General features: G+C 54.0%; 1 protein-coding gene across 1 annotated transcript in view; it reads right to left on the bottom strand.

The window, feature by feature from the left end:
- Window positions 1-3,260: 3,260 nt before the first annotated feature.
- MUC6 (mucin 6, oligomeric mucus/gel-forming) overlaps window positions 3,261-13,389 on the bottom strand; it is a 64,600-nt gene continuing 54,471 nt past the window's right edge. The window contains exons 26-31 of the mRNA XM_038765381.1: window positions 12,707-12,863; window positions 10,808-10,954; window positions 9,808-9,870; window positions 8,444-8,479; window positions 6,680-6,826; window positions 3,261-3,574 (exon numbers count right to left, since the gene is read on the bottom strand). Of these exons, the coding sequence (XP_038621309.1) occupies window positions 3,261-3,574; window positions 6,680-6,826; window positions 8,444-8,479; window positions 9,808-9,870; window positions 10,808-10,954; window positions 12,707-12,863 (864 nt within the window). The remainder of the gene's footprint in view (window positions 3,575-6,679; window positions 6,827-8,443; window positions 8,480-9,807; window positions 9,871-10,807; window positions 10,955-12,706; window positions 12,864-13,389) is intronic.

The following is a 13,389-nucleotide window of genomic DNA, read 5'->3' on the forward strand; positions in this document are numbered from 1 at the left end:
GGCAGATGGGGAAGGTGGTGTTCCAGAGCTAGGGCCGTTGATTGTTGTAGATTGTGTAGAAGGTGGACGGGAAGTTTTAGCCGTGCTAGCTGACACTGGGGGTGTTTCCAGACTGAGAGTAGTGTCAGTGGATGGAGCAGTGGAGGAGGGTGTGCTGAGACCAGGGTGGGACGATGTGGTCCCGGAGAGGGGGCCCGTGGTCCGTCCAGTGGTGGACCGGGTGGTAGATGCGGCTGAGCCAGGGGTGGAGGAGCCCTGCGGGGTGGTAGTCATGGCAGAGGTAGACAGAGGGGTGGAGAAGGGTGAGCCAGAGATCCCAGATGAAGGAGAGGGTGGCAGAATGGTGGTGACGGGTGGGGTGAGGGTGGGGGTGCCCTGTGGCGTGGAAATGGTGGGACCAGTGGTCGTAAGGATGGACACTGTGGTGGAGAAGGTGTGGGGGCTGCTGGAAGACCCAGAAGGAAACAAGGTCAGATGGGAGGTAGAAGTGACCAAGTCCGTGGGCGGCCTAGAGGTGATGGTGCCCTGAGGGCTTGTGGGATATTCCGTGGAGGGAGGGCCTGAACTGGAAGCAAACGGCGTTGAGCCGGTCACGGGACTAGTGGCCGTCCAGTCAGATTGCGGAGGTGGGGTGTTCGTGGTCCCCGGGGTCCTTTGGGTGCTGAAGGGGCCGGTGGTGGGGTTGGAGGGTCCGGCCGTGGGCGTCCCTGCGGTGGCCGTGGGCTCGACTGGACCCGAGCCGGTCGTCGGCCCTGCGGTGGGGGTGCCCGGGGTGGTCAGCGGGGGCGTCGTGGCTGGGGTGGAAGGGTGGGGGCCCTCACTGGTGGGCCTGGGCGGGGTGGTGGCCGAAGAGGCTGTGGGCTGACCAGTGGGGCCGGGGCCTGTGGGGGAGGACACGGGGAGGGATGAGGGGATGTGGCTGTGGGAGACAGGTCACCCAAAATGTTACCTACACACACACACACACACACACACACACACACACACGACCTTTCCCGCACAACTCCTTAGAACAGTGCTTTGCACATAGTAAACGCTTAACAAATACTATGAAAAAAAACCCCTCCTCCCACCCCCTCCATGTACATGACACTTTCCCCAGCACCTCCTCAGCACGTTATTTTCTATAAAAGGTTATTCCCCCCCCCCCCCCACACGATACTTTCCATAATCTCCCCCCTCCCACCGCCCCCCACATGGCACGTTGCCTCCCACCCCCAACGTGGCACTCTCTGCAAACTCCTCCCACCCAATATAGCACTTTCCACATCCTCCCCACCCCCAGACAAGGAATTTTCAACATATTCCCCCTGCCCGCATTTGGTACTTTCCTCCTCCCAACACACACTTGACACTTTCCAAAGTCTCCCCACCCCCACACACGGTACTCTCCAAAATGCTCCCTTGCCCACCCATATGGTACTCTCCAAATTGCTCCCTCTCCCACACTTACGGTTCTTTCAAAATCGCTCTCCCCTCCCACACATGGCACTTTCCAAATTTCTCCCTCTCCCACACATGTGATACTTTCCAAATTGCTCCCCCCATCCCTCACCCCACTAGTTACCCTCCAACTTGCTCCCCCAATCCACACGCATGGTCCTTTCCATATGCCCGCAGCAATCACATACATGGTATTTTCCATGAGATGTCCCTTCCTCAGTCATGGTATTTCCCCTTGCATGCCAGTTACCCAGTGTCTAAAGGGCCCCCAGTGAACCAACTTTTTTTCCAGAATCCATTGCCACATCCCCATATAGGCACCTTTTCCTCCCTCGCTCCCCACCCGGGTAGACCCACCCCAACCCCATCCCCACCGGCTAAGAGTGAGGTCACCGTGCTCCCATCCCCCGGGGTCCTGAATTCTCCCCTGAACACTCTCTAGGGGCCCTCCAGTCCCGGCATGGGGAGCGGTGGGAGGATTTGGGGGTGGTCATGGGGGGAGGAGAGAAGCCACATGGTTACCCCCCAACCCTGGGGACCAGAAACAAGCATCTACCATGGCTCGTGGTTCAGAGCCAGAAGTTCTGGGGCCCTTGGCTGAACCCCCTGGGCTTCCACAGCCAGTTGCCCCAATGACTGAGCACTGATCTGGCGCTCACTATGTGCCGAGTGTTGGGAGAGGTGAGGTTCCTGTCCCACACAGGGCTCACCGTCTACCCAGTGCCCATTTTACAGATGGGGATGTGGAGGCCCAGAGAGGTGAGGAGGATCCAGGCCAGGCCATCAGGCAATTAGAACCCCGGTCCCCCAATCCCCAGTCCCGCTGAGCCCAGCCATTGAGCACTTTCTTTCTGACCCAAATCCCGATCCAACATGGGCAGCACAAGAGAAGTTCCAAATCTCTAAATCAGAGAAGTTTTCTCACATTCAACGTGGCCTAGCGGAAAGCGTGTTCTGATGGACAGTCGGGAGACCCACGTTCTAATCCCGCCTCTGCTTCCAGCCCGCTGTGCAACCTGGGGGCCAGTCACCTAACCTCTCTGGGCTGCCATTTCCCCATCTTTTCTTTTCATGGTATTTGTTAAGCGCTTTACTTTGTGACAAGCGCAGAGGTAGATATAAGATTGGCCACAGTCCATGACCCACATGGGACTCCCAGTCTAAATCCCCGTTTTCCAGATGAGGGAACTGAGGCACAGAGAAGTGAAGTGATTTGCCCCAGGTCACAATGCAGACAGGTGGCAGAGTCGGGATTAGAACCCACGTCCTCTGATTCCCAAGCCCGAGCCCTTGCCACGAGGCCATGCTTCTTCCCCAGATGAAGACCGTGAGCCCCGTGTGGGACAAGGACAGTGTCCAATCTGATTAAGTGTATCTATCCCAATGCCTGGCACATAGTAAGTGCCATAGTAAGTGCCATAGTAAGGAGAAGCAGCGTGGCTCATTGGAAAGAGCATGGGCTTTGGAGTCAGAGGTCATGGGTTCGAATCCCGGCTCCGCCACATGTCTGCTGTGTGACCTTGGGCAAGTCACTTAACTTCTCTGAGCCTCAGTTCCCTCATCTGTAAAATGGGGATTAAGACTGTGAGCCCCACGTGGGGCAACTTGATCACCTTGTATCCCCCCCAGCGCTTAGAACAGTGCTCTGCACATAGTAAGCGCTTAACAAATGCCATCATCATCATCATTATTATTATTATAGTAAGTGCTTAACAAATTCCATGAAAAAAAAGAAAAAACAAACCACCTATCTATCCCAGAGTTCAGCACAGCTCTTGGCCTACATTAGGCACTGAGTCAACGCCCCAGGACTACTGCTATCGTGAAGGCAGTGGCATCATGGCCCCCGGGGAGTGAGCGATGATGGGAAACTCACCCGAGGGCGTTCCCCCTGGAGAAGGGCTGGGAGGGTGGGATGGAGGCGTGGAGGTGTCCCAGAGCGGCGTGGGGGTGGGCGAGGCGGTGGTCCTCGGCGTGGTCCGCGCGGTGGACGTGGTGGCCGAGCTGCGCAGGGCCGTGGCCGCCGCGGTGGTGGTGGCCCTGGTTACGGTGGGGCCCCGCGTGCTGGTGGTTCCCTGGGGCCCAATGGTGGTGGATGGAGTGACCGACGCCGTGGCTGGGGGTGGGGTTTCTGCACGGAGGAAAACCCAGGACCCTTCGTTAACTTCCCTATCCACCGCCCCTGCCAGACTGGATGCTCTGGGAAGGCAGGAACCGTGTCTGTTGACTACCGTCCTCTCCCAAGGGCTCAGCGCAGTGCTCTGCCCACAGTAGACTGGACGCTCCGGGAGGGCAGGGATCGTGCCTATTAACTTTATTGCAGTCTTCTAAGTGCTCAGCACAGTGCTCTACACACACACAGCAGAAGCTCAGACAGTGCTGTCAATTGATTGCTGGATTCATTCATTCAACTGTATTTATTGAGCGCTTACTGTGTGCAGAGCACTGTAATAAGCGCTTGAGCACTGTACTAAATGCTTGATTTGAACAATACGAGTTGGTAGACACATTACCTGCCCCCAAGGAGCTTCTAGTCTATAGGAGAACCAGGATGGGAGAGAAGTAGGCTCACGGGCCCCATCAGTTAGACAGTTGTTGGTATTTATTGAGTGCTTACTGTGCAAGGAGCACTGTACTAAGCGCTTGGGAGAGTACCATACAACAGAGTTGTGTGGAGATTCCTCCCAATGCCCAGCTATGCCTAGACTCCTGGGGGCCTCAGTGGCAAGTGGGCTTTGAACAGGGGTGATGGCTAGTGCTTTCGACTAAGAATGTATCTATCAACTTTGTTTTACTGCACTCTCCTATGCGCTTAGTACAGTGCTCTGCATATGATAAGTGCTCAATAAATACCACTAATCGATTTATCTAAGAATAATAATAATTATTATTATGGTATTTTCTAAGCACTTGCTATGTGCCAAGCACTGTTCTAAGTGCTGGGGTAGATACAAGAATCAGGTTGTCCCATGTGGGGCTCATAGTTTTCTCCCCATTTTACAGATGAGGTAACTGAGACACAGAGGAGTTAAGTGGCTTGCCCAAGATCACACAAGTGGCAGACAAGCGGCAGAGCCGGAATTAGAACCCACGTCCTGTGTCTTCCAAGCCCGGGCTCTTGCCACTGAGCCACGCCGCTTCTTTACTGCAAATAGATGGAGCTTTTGAACCTGCTTCTCTCCCACCTTGTTTCTCTTCTAGACTGGAGACTGGTTGTGGGCAGGGATCGTGTCTGTTATATTGTTCTGTTGTTCTCTGCCAAGCGCTTGGTACAGTGCTCTGCACACAGTGAGCACTCAATAAATACAACTGACTGTTCTTCACACAGGAAGTGCTCAGTGAATACCATCGATTGACTAATTGACTCATTGGTGGAGTCTGTGAGCTTTGCTCTCAATCAATCAATCAATCAATTGCATTTATTGAGCACTTACTGTGTGCAGAGCACTGTACTAAGCGCTTGGGAAGTACAAGTTGGCAACATATAGAGACAGTCCCTACCCAACAGTGGGCTCACAGTCTAAAAGGGGGAGACAGAGGACAAAACCAAACATACTAACAAAATAAAATAAATAGAATAGATATGTATAAGTAAAATAAATAAATAAATAGAGTAATAAATATGTACAAACATATATACATATATACAGGTGCTGTGGGGAAGGGAAGGAGGTAAGATGAGGGGGATGGAAGCTTGAGGGAATGTGTCTACCAACTCTGTTGTATGGTACCCTCCCAAGCGCTTAGTACAGTGCTCTGCACACAGTAAGCACTCAATAAACATGATTGACTGTTCTGCACACAGGAAGCGTTCAGTGAATACCATCGATTGACCAATTGACTCCTTGGTGGAGTCTGTGAGCGTTGCTCTCCCTGGTTCTTGTCTAGACTGGAAGCTTGAGGGAATGTGTCTACCAACTCTGTTGTATGGTACACTCCCAAGCGCTTAGTACAGTGCTCCTTACTCAGTAAGCAGTCAATAAATACCAGCGATTGTCTAACTGATGAGGTCCGTGAGCCTACTTCTCTCCCATCCTGGTTCTCCTCTAGACTAGAAGCTCCTTGTGGGCAGGTAATGTGTCTACCAACTCTGTTGTATTGTTCTCTCCCAAGTGCTCAGTACAGTGCTCTGCACATAGTAAACGCTCAATAAGTACCATTGATTGATTGACTGGTGGGTCCCCTCCTGCGGATGGAGACACGGGCTGGATTTATCGCGTGAGAAGCGGCGTGGCTTAGCGGAAAGAGCCCGGGTTTGGGAGTCAGAGGATGTGGGTTCTAATCTCAGCTCTGCCACTTGTCTGTTGTGTGACCTTGGGCAAGTCACTTCACTTCTCTGTGCCTCAGTGACCTCATCTGGAAAATGGGGATGGAGTCTGTGAGCCCCACGTGGAACAACCTGATTACCTTGCATCTACTCTAGCACTTAGAACAGCGCTTGGCACATAATAATTGCGGGCTGTTGCCAACTTGTACTTCCCAAGCGCTTAGTACAGTACTCTGCTCAGAGTAAGTGCTTAATAAATACGATTGATTGATAATAATAATAATAATAACGGCATTTATAAGCACTTACTATGTGCAAAGCACTGTTCTAAGCGCTGGGGAGGTTACAAGGTTCCCAAGCGCTTATCCAGTGCTCTGTACATAGTATGCGCTCGATAAATACAATTGAATGAATGAATGAATTTGTCAAGCGCTCACTATGTGCCAGGCACTGTAATAAGCACTGAGGTGAATATATACACCTGTATATACGTATATATGTTTGTACAAATTTATTACTCTATTTATTTATTTTACTTGTACATAGCTATTCTATTTTATTTTGTTAGTATGTTTGGTTTTGTTCTCTGTCCCCCCCTTCTAGACTGTGAGCCCACTGTTGGGTAGGGACTGTCTCTAGATGTTGCCAACTTGTACTTCCCAAGCGCTTAGTACGGTGCTCTGCACACAGTAAGCGCTCAATAAATACGATTGATTGATTGATTGATCAGGTTGTCCCACTGAGAGCTCACAGTTTTAATCCCCATTTTCCAGATGAGGTAGCTGAGGCCCAGAGAAGTGAAGTGACTTGCCCAAAGTCACACAGCAGACAAGTGGCAGAGCCGGGATTTGAACCCATGACCTCTGACTCCAAAGTCCGTGCTCTTTCCACTGAGCCACAGTGGTCTCCGGTCAGACTTGGGGGGGCAAGGGGGTCCCATCCCCCAGAGGGGCGGTGGTGGGGGCTCACCGGATGGAGGGGGTCCCAAGGTGGTCGGGCTTTGTGTGGGGGCAGCAGTCGGTTTGGTCAGCCCGGAGGATGTGGGCTGGGCAGTGGCCAGGGTCCGGACTGTCGTGCCTGGAGTTGGGGTGGTCCTGGTGGCGGTGGTCTGGGCAGCTGGGGTGGGAAGGAGACGGATCAGTGAGCGTCAGCCTCGGACAGGAGGTGCGTGAGGTTGGGGGTGTCGGAGGAGGTCTCCTGGGCCCCTTGGTTTCCTCTCCTTCCCCTCTCGCCAGGGCTTTCCAGGGCCAGGGGGTCATCATCATCATCATCATCAATCGTATTTATTGAGCGCTTACTGTGTGCAGAGCACTGTACTAAGGGCTTGGGAAGTACAAATTGGCAACATATAGAGACAGTCCCTGCCCAACAGTGGGCTCACAGTCTAAAAGGGGGAGACAGAGAACAAAACCAAACATACTGACAAAATAAAATAGAGTAGATATGTACACGTAAGATAAATAGAGTAATAAATATGTACAAACATATATACATATATACAGGTGCTGTGGGGAAGGGAAGGAGGTAAGGTGGGGGGGATGGAGAGGGGGACGAGGGGGAGAGGAGGGAAGGGGCTCAGTCTGGGAAGGCCTCCTGGAGGAGGTGAGCTCTCAGTAGGGCCTTGAAGGGAGGAAGAGAGCTAGCTTGGTGGATGGGCAGAGGGATTGGGGGCATTCCAGGCCCGGGGGATGACGTGGGCCGGGGGTCGATGGCGGGACAGGCGAGAACGAGGTACGGTGAGGAGATTAGCGGCGGAGGAGCGGAGGGTGCGGGCTGGGCTGGAGAAGGACAGAAGGGAAGTGAGGTAGGAGGGGGCGAGGGGATGGACAGCCTTGAAGCCCAGGGTGAGGAGTTTCTGCCTGATGCGCAGATTGATTGGTAGCCACTGGAGATTTTTGAGGAGCAGAATCCAGAGCAGGGTCAGGGTCAGAGCAGGCCCGGAGATTGGAACGCCTGGGTTCTGCCTGCTGGGGCCTTATTTCTGTTGATGCTTGCTTACTTGTTTTGACGTCTGTCTCCCACCCTCTAGACTGTAAGCCCACTGTGGGCAGGGACTTTCTCTCTTTCTTGCTGTATTGCACTTTCTAAGAGCTTAGTACAGTGCTCTGCACACAGTAAGTGCTCAATAAATGAATGAAGTGCCCACGGTGAGCCGGAGGTCAGGGCAGACCCAGGTATCGGGACTCCTGGGCCCATGCCCCTCGTGGTATCATCATCATCATCAATCGTGTTTATTGAGCGCTTACTGTGTGCAGAGCACTGTACTAAGCGCTTGGGAAATACAAGTTGGCAACATATAGAGACAGTCCCTAAATTTGCACTGGAGACGTAGCCGGGATGCCCATGATGGGGATGGGCCTAGTGGGGACCCTAGAAATATCCGGTGGTCGGGGATCCCGTTGTGATCACTTCAGCTCTCAGCTTGCTGCCCCTCACCCTCCTCCTCCTCGCTCGCTGCACCCTGACTTCGGTGGGAACGAGAGGGTCAGGGGGGCCTGTGCGGACCACCGGGGCTCTCCCCAATTCCTCCCACAAGGTCTAGCCCTGCCCACTCAGAGCACTCTGCACAGGATACAGCCCCCTACCCATGACAGGCACCTAGTACAGCCCCTGCTCACAGGAGGCGTCCAACACAGTGGTCTGCCTCCAGTAGGTGCCCAGAACAATACACTGCCCACAGAGGGGGACTCAATAGATGAATGATGCCAAAGCTGGAGAGGAGAAGAGACTCACCTGTCGTTTCTGGAATTGGGGTGGTGGGTACCGTGGCTGAAAGGGAAAGGGCAGACCATGTTACCAGCCCCAGCCTCCTCCCCCAGGCCCAATCCCCACCCCTTCCTCTCAACTCTAATTGGTTCCCCTCTCCGAGCTACAGAGAGGACCACTGAGAGTCAGAAGGCCTGGATTCGAGTCCCTGGAACCTGCTCTGTGCCCTCGGGGAAAGTTGCTGAACCTCCCTGGGCCTTGGTTTCCCCATTGTTAAAACAGGGATAAGAAGCAGGGCTGCCTAATGGAAAGGGTTATAGGGGCTGGAAGTTGGGAGCCGAGGTCCCAGGTCTGTCCCTGCCCTGCTTGTGGGACCCTGGGCAAGTCATTGAACCCCTCTGGGCCTCAGTTTCTCTATCTGTAAAATGGGGAGAATGACCCAGTCCCGGAGGCAACAGGGATGAGGGCATTCTGGGGGAAGCTTGGGAAACCCCAGGCTTTCACCAGCCAGGATTTGGGGAGGGGGTCTGGGGGGAAGGCGAGCCCGAGGTTGGGGGGGAGCTCCTCAGGGAACCAGGGAGGGGAAGGGATGGTCTCTGTTGGCGGTTGAGGGGTGCCCAAGATCCCAGCCCTCCCAGAAGGCTCTCCAACCCCAGCCCGAGATCCCAGGACTGGTGGTTTCTAATTAATTAGTTATGGAACTTGTTAAGTGCTTACTGTGTGCCAAGCACTGTTCTAAGTGCTGGGGTACATATGAGTTAATCAGTTTGGACATAGTCCCTGTCCCACATGGGGCCCAGGGTTCTGGCTCCTGAGTTCTGGGGTTTGTGTTCTGTGTTCTAGGTCCTGGATTCTGTAAACTGTGGGGTTTATTTTTTGATATTTGTTAAGCACTTACTATCTGCCAAGCACTGTTCTAAGCGCTGGGGTAGACTCAGGGTAATCAGGTTGTCCCACGTGGGGCTCACAGTCTTCACCCCCATTTTACAGATGAGGTAACTGAGGCACAGATAAGTTAATTGACTTGCCCAAAGTCACACAGCTGACAAGTGGCGGAGCTGGGATTAGAACCCACGACCTCTGACTCCCAAGCCCATGCTCTTTCCACTAAGCCACGCTGCTTCTCTGTGTTCTGGGTCAGTGCTTAGTACAGTGCCTGGCACATAGTAAGTGCTTAACGAATACCATCATTATTATTCTGAGTTTGGTCCTGTGTACTGGGTTTTGGGTCTTAGGTCGTGGGTTCTGTGTCTTGGGTCTTGTGTTCTGTGTTCTTGGTTCTGTGTGGTGTGTTCTGTGTGCTGTGTTCTGTGTGCTGTGTTCTGGGTCCTGGGTTCTGGGTCCCATGTCCTGGGTTGGCACACAGAGGGAGAGGGTGGACGTCCACTTACGGCAGGGCCGACACCTCCCTTCTTCGTGGTCGAAGTATTTGTCGGGTGTGCAGTTGTAGCAGCCTGGGGTGGGGACGGGGGATGGACAGATAGACCGAAACATGAGTAAGGCCAACCCCTCCACTCCACCCACTCCCCCGGGGACGGACTGCACTCCCAGCCTTCTGTGTGACCTTGGATGAGTCCCCGAACCTCTCTGGGCCTCTACGTCCTCCTCCTCCTCTACGTCCTCACGGCCCTGTGACTGTGAACCCCGGGGGAATGGACAGGGGGAAGGGCGGGCCTGGTCCTCTCGCCCTTATCACAGCGTCCAGCACAGAGTGAGTGGTGAATGGCTCTCCTGTTGCCATTGTCCAGCCCCTAATTCATCAGTAGTCCCTCGTGGGATTCCAGGGCTGCGATGTGGCAGTGAGTGGGTCAGGGTGGACATGGTGTCTAATTGCTCTCATCCCCCTGTCTGCCCACCTCCCCTTTCTACCCTTTCCACTCCCATTCACTCCCAACCAGCCCCCCCGGCCTTCTGCCCACCCCCGTCTGCCTCCTGTTCACCGTCATCGGCCCCCAACTACACATGCCTTCTTCTTGTCCACCTTCATCTACCCCATCAACCCCCAATCCATCCTTGTGCCCACTCTCATATGCCCCCATCCACCCCTCATCTGCCCCCGGTCCACCCCGGGTATGTCCACTGTCCACTCTCATCCACCCCCGTACTCCCCCTGTCCACCATCAACCACCCCCTCTCCATCCTCCATCCACCTTCATTTGGTTCCATCCACCCCTCATCTACCCCCGTCCACCCCCACGTCCTCCCCATCCACCCCCATCCGCTTCTGGTCCACCCCTCATCTACCTCTTCCCATCCCTGTCTGCTCCTGGTCTGCCCTCACCCGCTCTTGTCCACCTCCCACCCACCCCGGATCCACCCCTCATCCGCCCCTGATCCAGCCCGATCCACCCCCGCCCTCCCCCAGGATGCCCACCCAGGCCCCGGACCGACCCTCGATGTTGACGTAGCTGGGGTTCAGCAGCTGGAAAGGGCAGAGGCAGGGCTGGTAGTGCCACGTGCAGTTGACGTCGCTGGTGTACTGGTAGCCGCCCGACCCGCTCACCGGCCGGTGGGTATTATAGTAATCACAGTATAGAGCTGCAGAGCAGGGGAGGAGACACAGAGGCAGAGAGGGAATGCCCTGCATTCAATACGGCACTCGGCACAGAGTAATAATAATAATGGCATTTATTAAGCACTTACTATGTGCAAAGCTCTGTTCTAAGCGCTGAGGAGGTTACAATAGTAATGATGGCATTTGGTAAGCGCTTACTATGTGCATAGCTGTTCTAAGTGCTGGGGGGGGGATACAAGGTGATCAGGCTGTCCCATATGGGGCTTACAGTCATCATCCCCATTTTACAGATGAGGCTCTGAGAAGTTAAGTGACTTGCCCAAGGTCACACAGCAGACATATGGCAGAGCTGGGACTCAAACCCATGACCTCTGACTCCAAAGCCTGTGCTCTTCCCATTGAGCCACGCTGTTACAAGGCGATCAGGTTGTCCCACAGGGGGCTCACAGTCTTAATCCCCATTTTACATTTGAGGTAACTGAGGCACAGAGAAGTTAAGTGACTTGCCCAAAGTCACACAGCTGACAATTGGCGGAGCCGGGATTTGAACCCATGAACTCTGACTCCAAAGCCCGGCCTCTTTCCACTGAGCCACGCTGCTTCCCCAGAGTAAGCACTTAACCAATACTGGGGGGAGGCTGGGGACTCAGACCCGCTCCCCTCAGCTACCTTCAGCCAGGGGGACTCCAGTCCCCCCAGAATGGCCTTCCTCAGGGACTCAGCTTTCAGACTCAGCCTCCACTAGGCTAAGGGACCTAGCCTTTATCAGGGACCCAGACTCCCCCTCTAGACTGTAAGCTCGTTGTGGGCAGGGAATGTGCCTGTTTATTGTTCTATTGTATTTTCCCAAGACCTTAGTATGGTGCTCTGCGCCCAGTATGCACTCAATAATTATGATTGACTGACCCGGCCTCCACCAGGGACCTGGACTCTACTGGAGTTCTGGCCTCCCCTGGCCTCCCCTAGGGATCCAGCGTCTACTAGGGAGCTGCTCTGCACACAGTAAGTGCTCAATAAATACGATTGATTGATTGATTGATTAGACAAGCAGCCGTGGCTCAGTGGAAAGAGCTTGGGCTTTGGAGTCAGAGGTCATGGGTTCAAATCCCGGCTCCACCACTTGTCAGCTGCGTGACTTTGGGCAAGTCACTTAACTTCTCTGGGCCTCAGTTCCCTCATCTGGAAAATGGGGAATAAGTCTGTGAGCCTCACGTGGGAAAACTTGATTATCTTGTATCTACCCCAGCGCTTAGAACAGTACTTTGCACAGAGTAAGTGCTTAATAAATGCCATTATTATTATTACTAGGGAGTCAGCCTCCCCCAGGGACCCGGCTTCCCCAGCTGGACAGGCAAAGAGCAGCAAACAACAGCAGGAAGCAACGTGGCTCAGTGGAAAGAGCCCGGGCTTTGGAGTCAGAGGTCAGGGGTTCAAATCCTGACTCTGCCAATTGTCAGCTGTGGGACTTCTAGACTGTGAGCCTGCTGTTGGGTAGGGACCGTCTCTATATGTTGCCAACTTGTACTTCCCAAGCGCTTAGTACAGTGCTCTGCACACAGTAAGCGCTCAATAAATATGATTGAATGAATTCATCCATTCATTCATGAATGACTTTGGGCAAGTCACTTGCCACTTGCCAAGTCACTGGCAAGTGTTGCCAGTAGATGCATTCTCCCCCCGAGGTGTCCCTCCCCCTGAACAGGAGGGCCCGGTGGACCCTTCCAGAGTCATCCCTCTCCCCCTCCCCCCGGCCCCGGGGGTGTGTGGACACTCACGGCAGAAGTCGGGTGCCCTCCAGTCCACGCAGACGCCGGCATCCAGGCAGGCCTTGGCATATGCGGCCACGGCGTCGCACAGACACTCGCAGTCCCCACCCGAGTCGCACCCACAGGTGTCACGCACACAAGCGTCATAGTAGGGCATGCGGTACACCTGCAAGGGGTGGACATGTCCATGGGCCATTGACGCCCACCACCCACTCCTCCGACTATCCCCGTTCCATTCCCACCACACCCGGCTTGCACTCTTCAAGCGCTTAGTACAGTGCTCAAGCGCTTAGGACAGTGCTCTGCACACAGTAAGTGCTCAATAAATACGATTGATTGATTTGGCTGCTCTCAAGCCAGCTGACTGACCGGGCCTTGCTCTTGTCTCTCTCACTGCTGCTGTCCTGCTGCCATGCTGTCGTCCCTCCCACCACGATCCCCCTGCCCCTTCACATCCGGTGGACTGCTGCTCTTCTCAGCACAATGCTCTGCACAGAGTAGACTGAATGCTCCTTGAGGGCAGGGGTCCCATCTACTGATTCTATTGTAATGTCCTTAGAATTCAGTCCTGTGTTCTGGACTGCTTAGTACAGTGCTCTGCACACAGTAAGCGCTCAATAAATACGATTGATGATGGACACAGCAATAATAATAATAATAATAATAATGGTATTTGTTAAGTGCTACCTATG

The sequence above is a fragment of the Tachyglossus aculeatus genome, chromosome 22 (assembly GCF_015852505.1).
Source record: "Tachyglossus aculeatus isolate mTacAcu1 chromosome 22, mTacAcu1.pri, whole genome shotgun sequence".
Classification (NCBI taxonomy): Eukaryota; Metazoa; Chordata; class Mammalia; order Monotremata; family Tachyglossidae; genus Tachyglossus; species Tachyglossus aculeatus.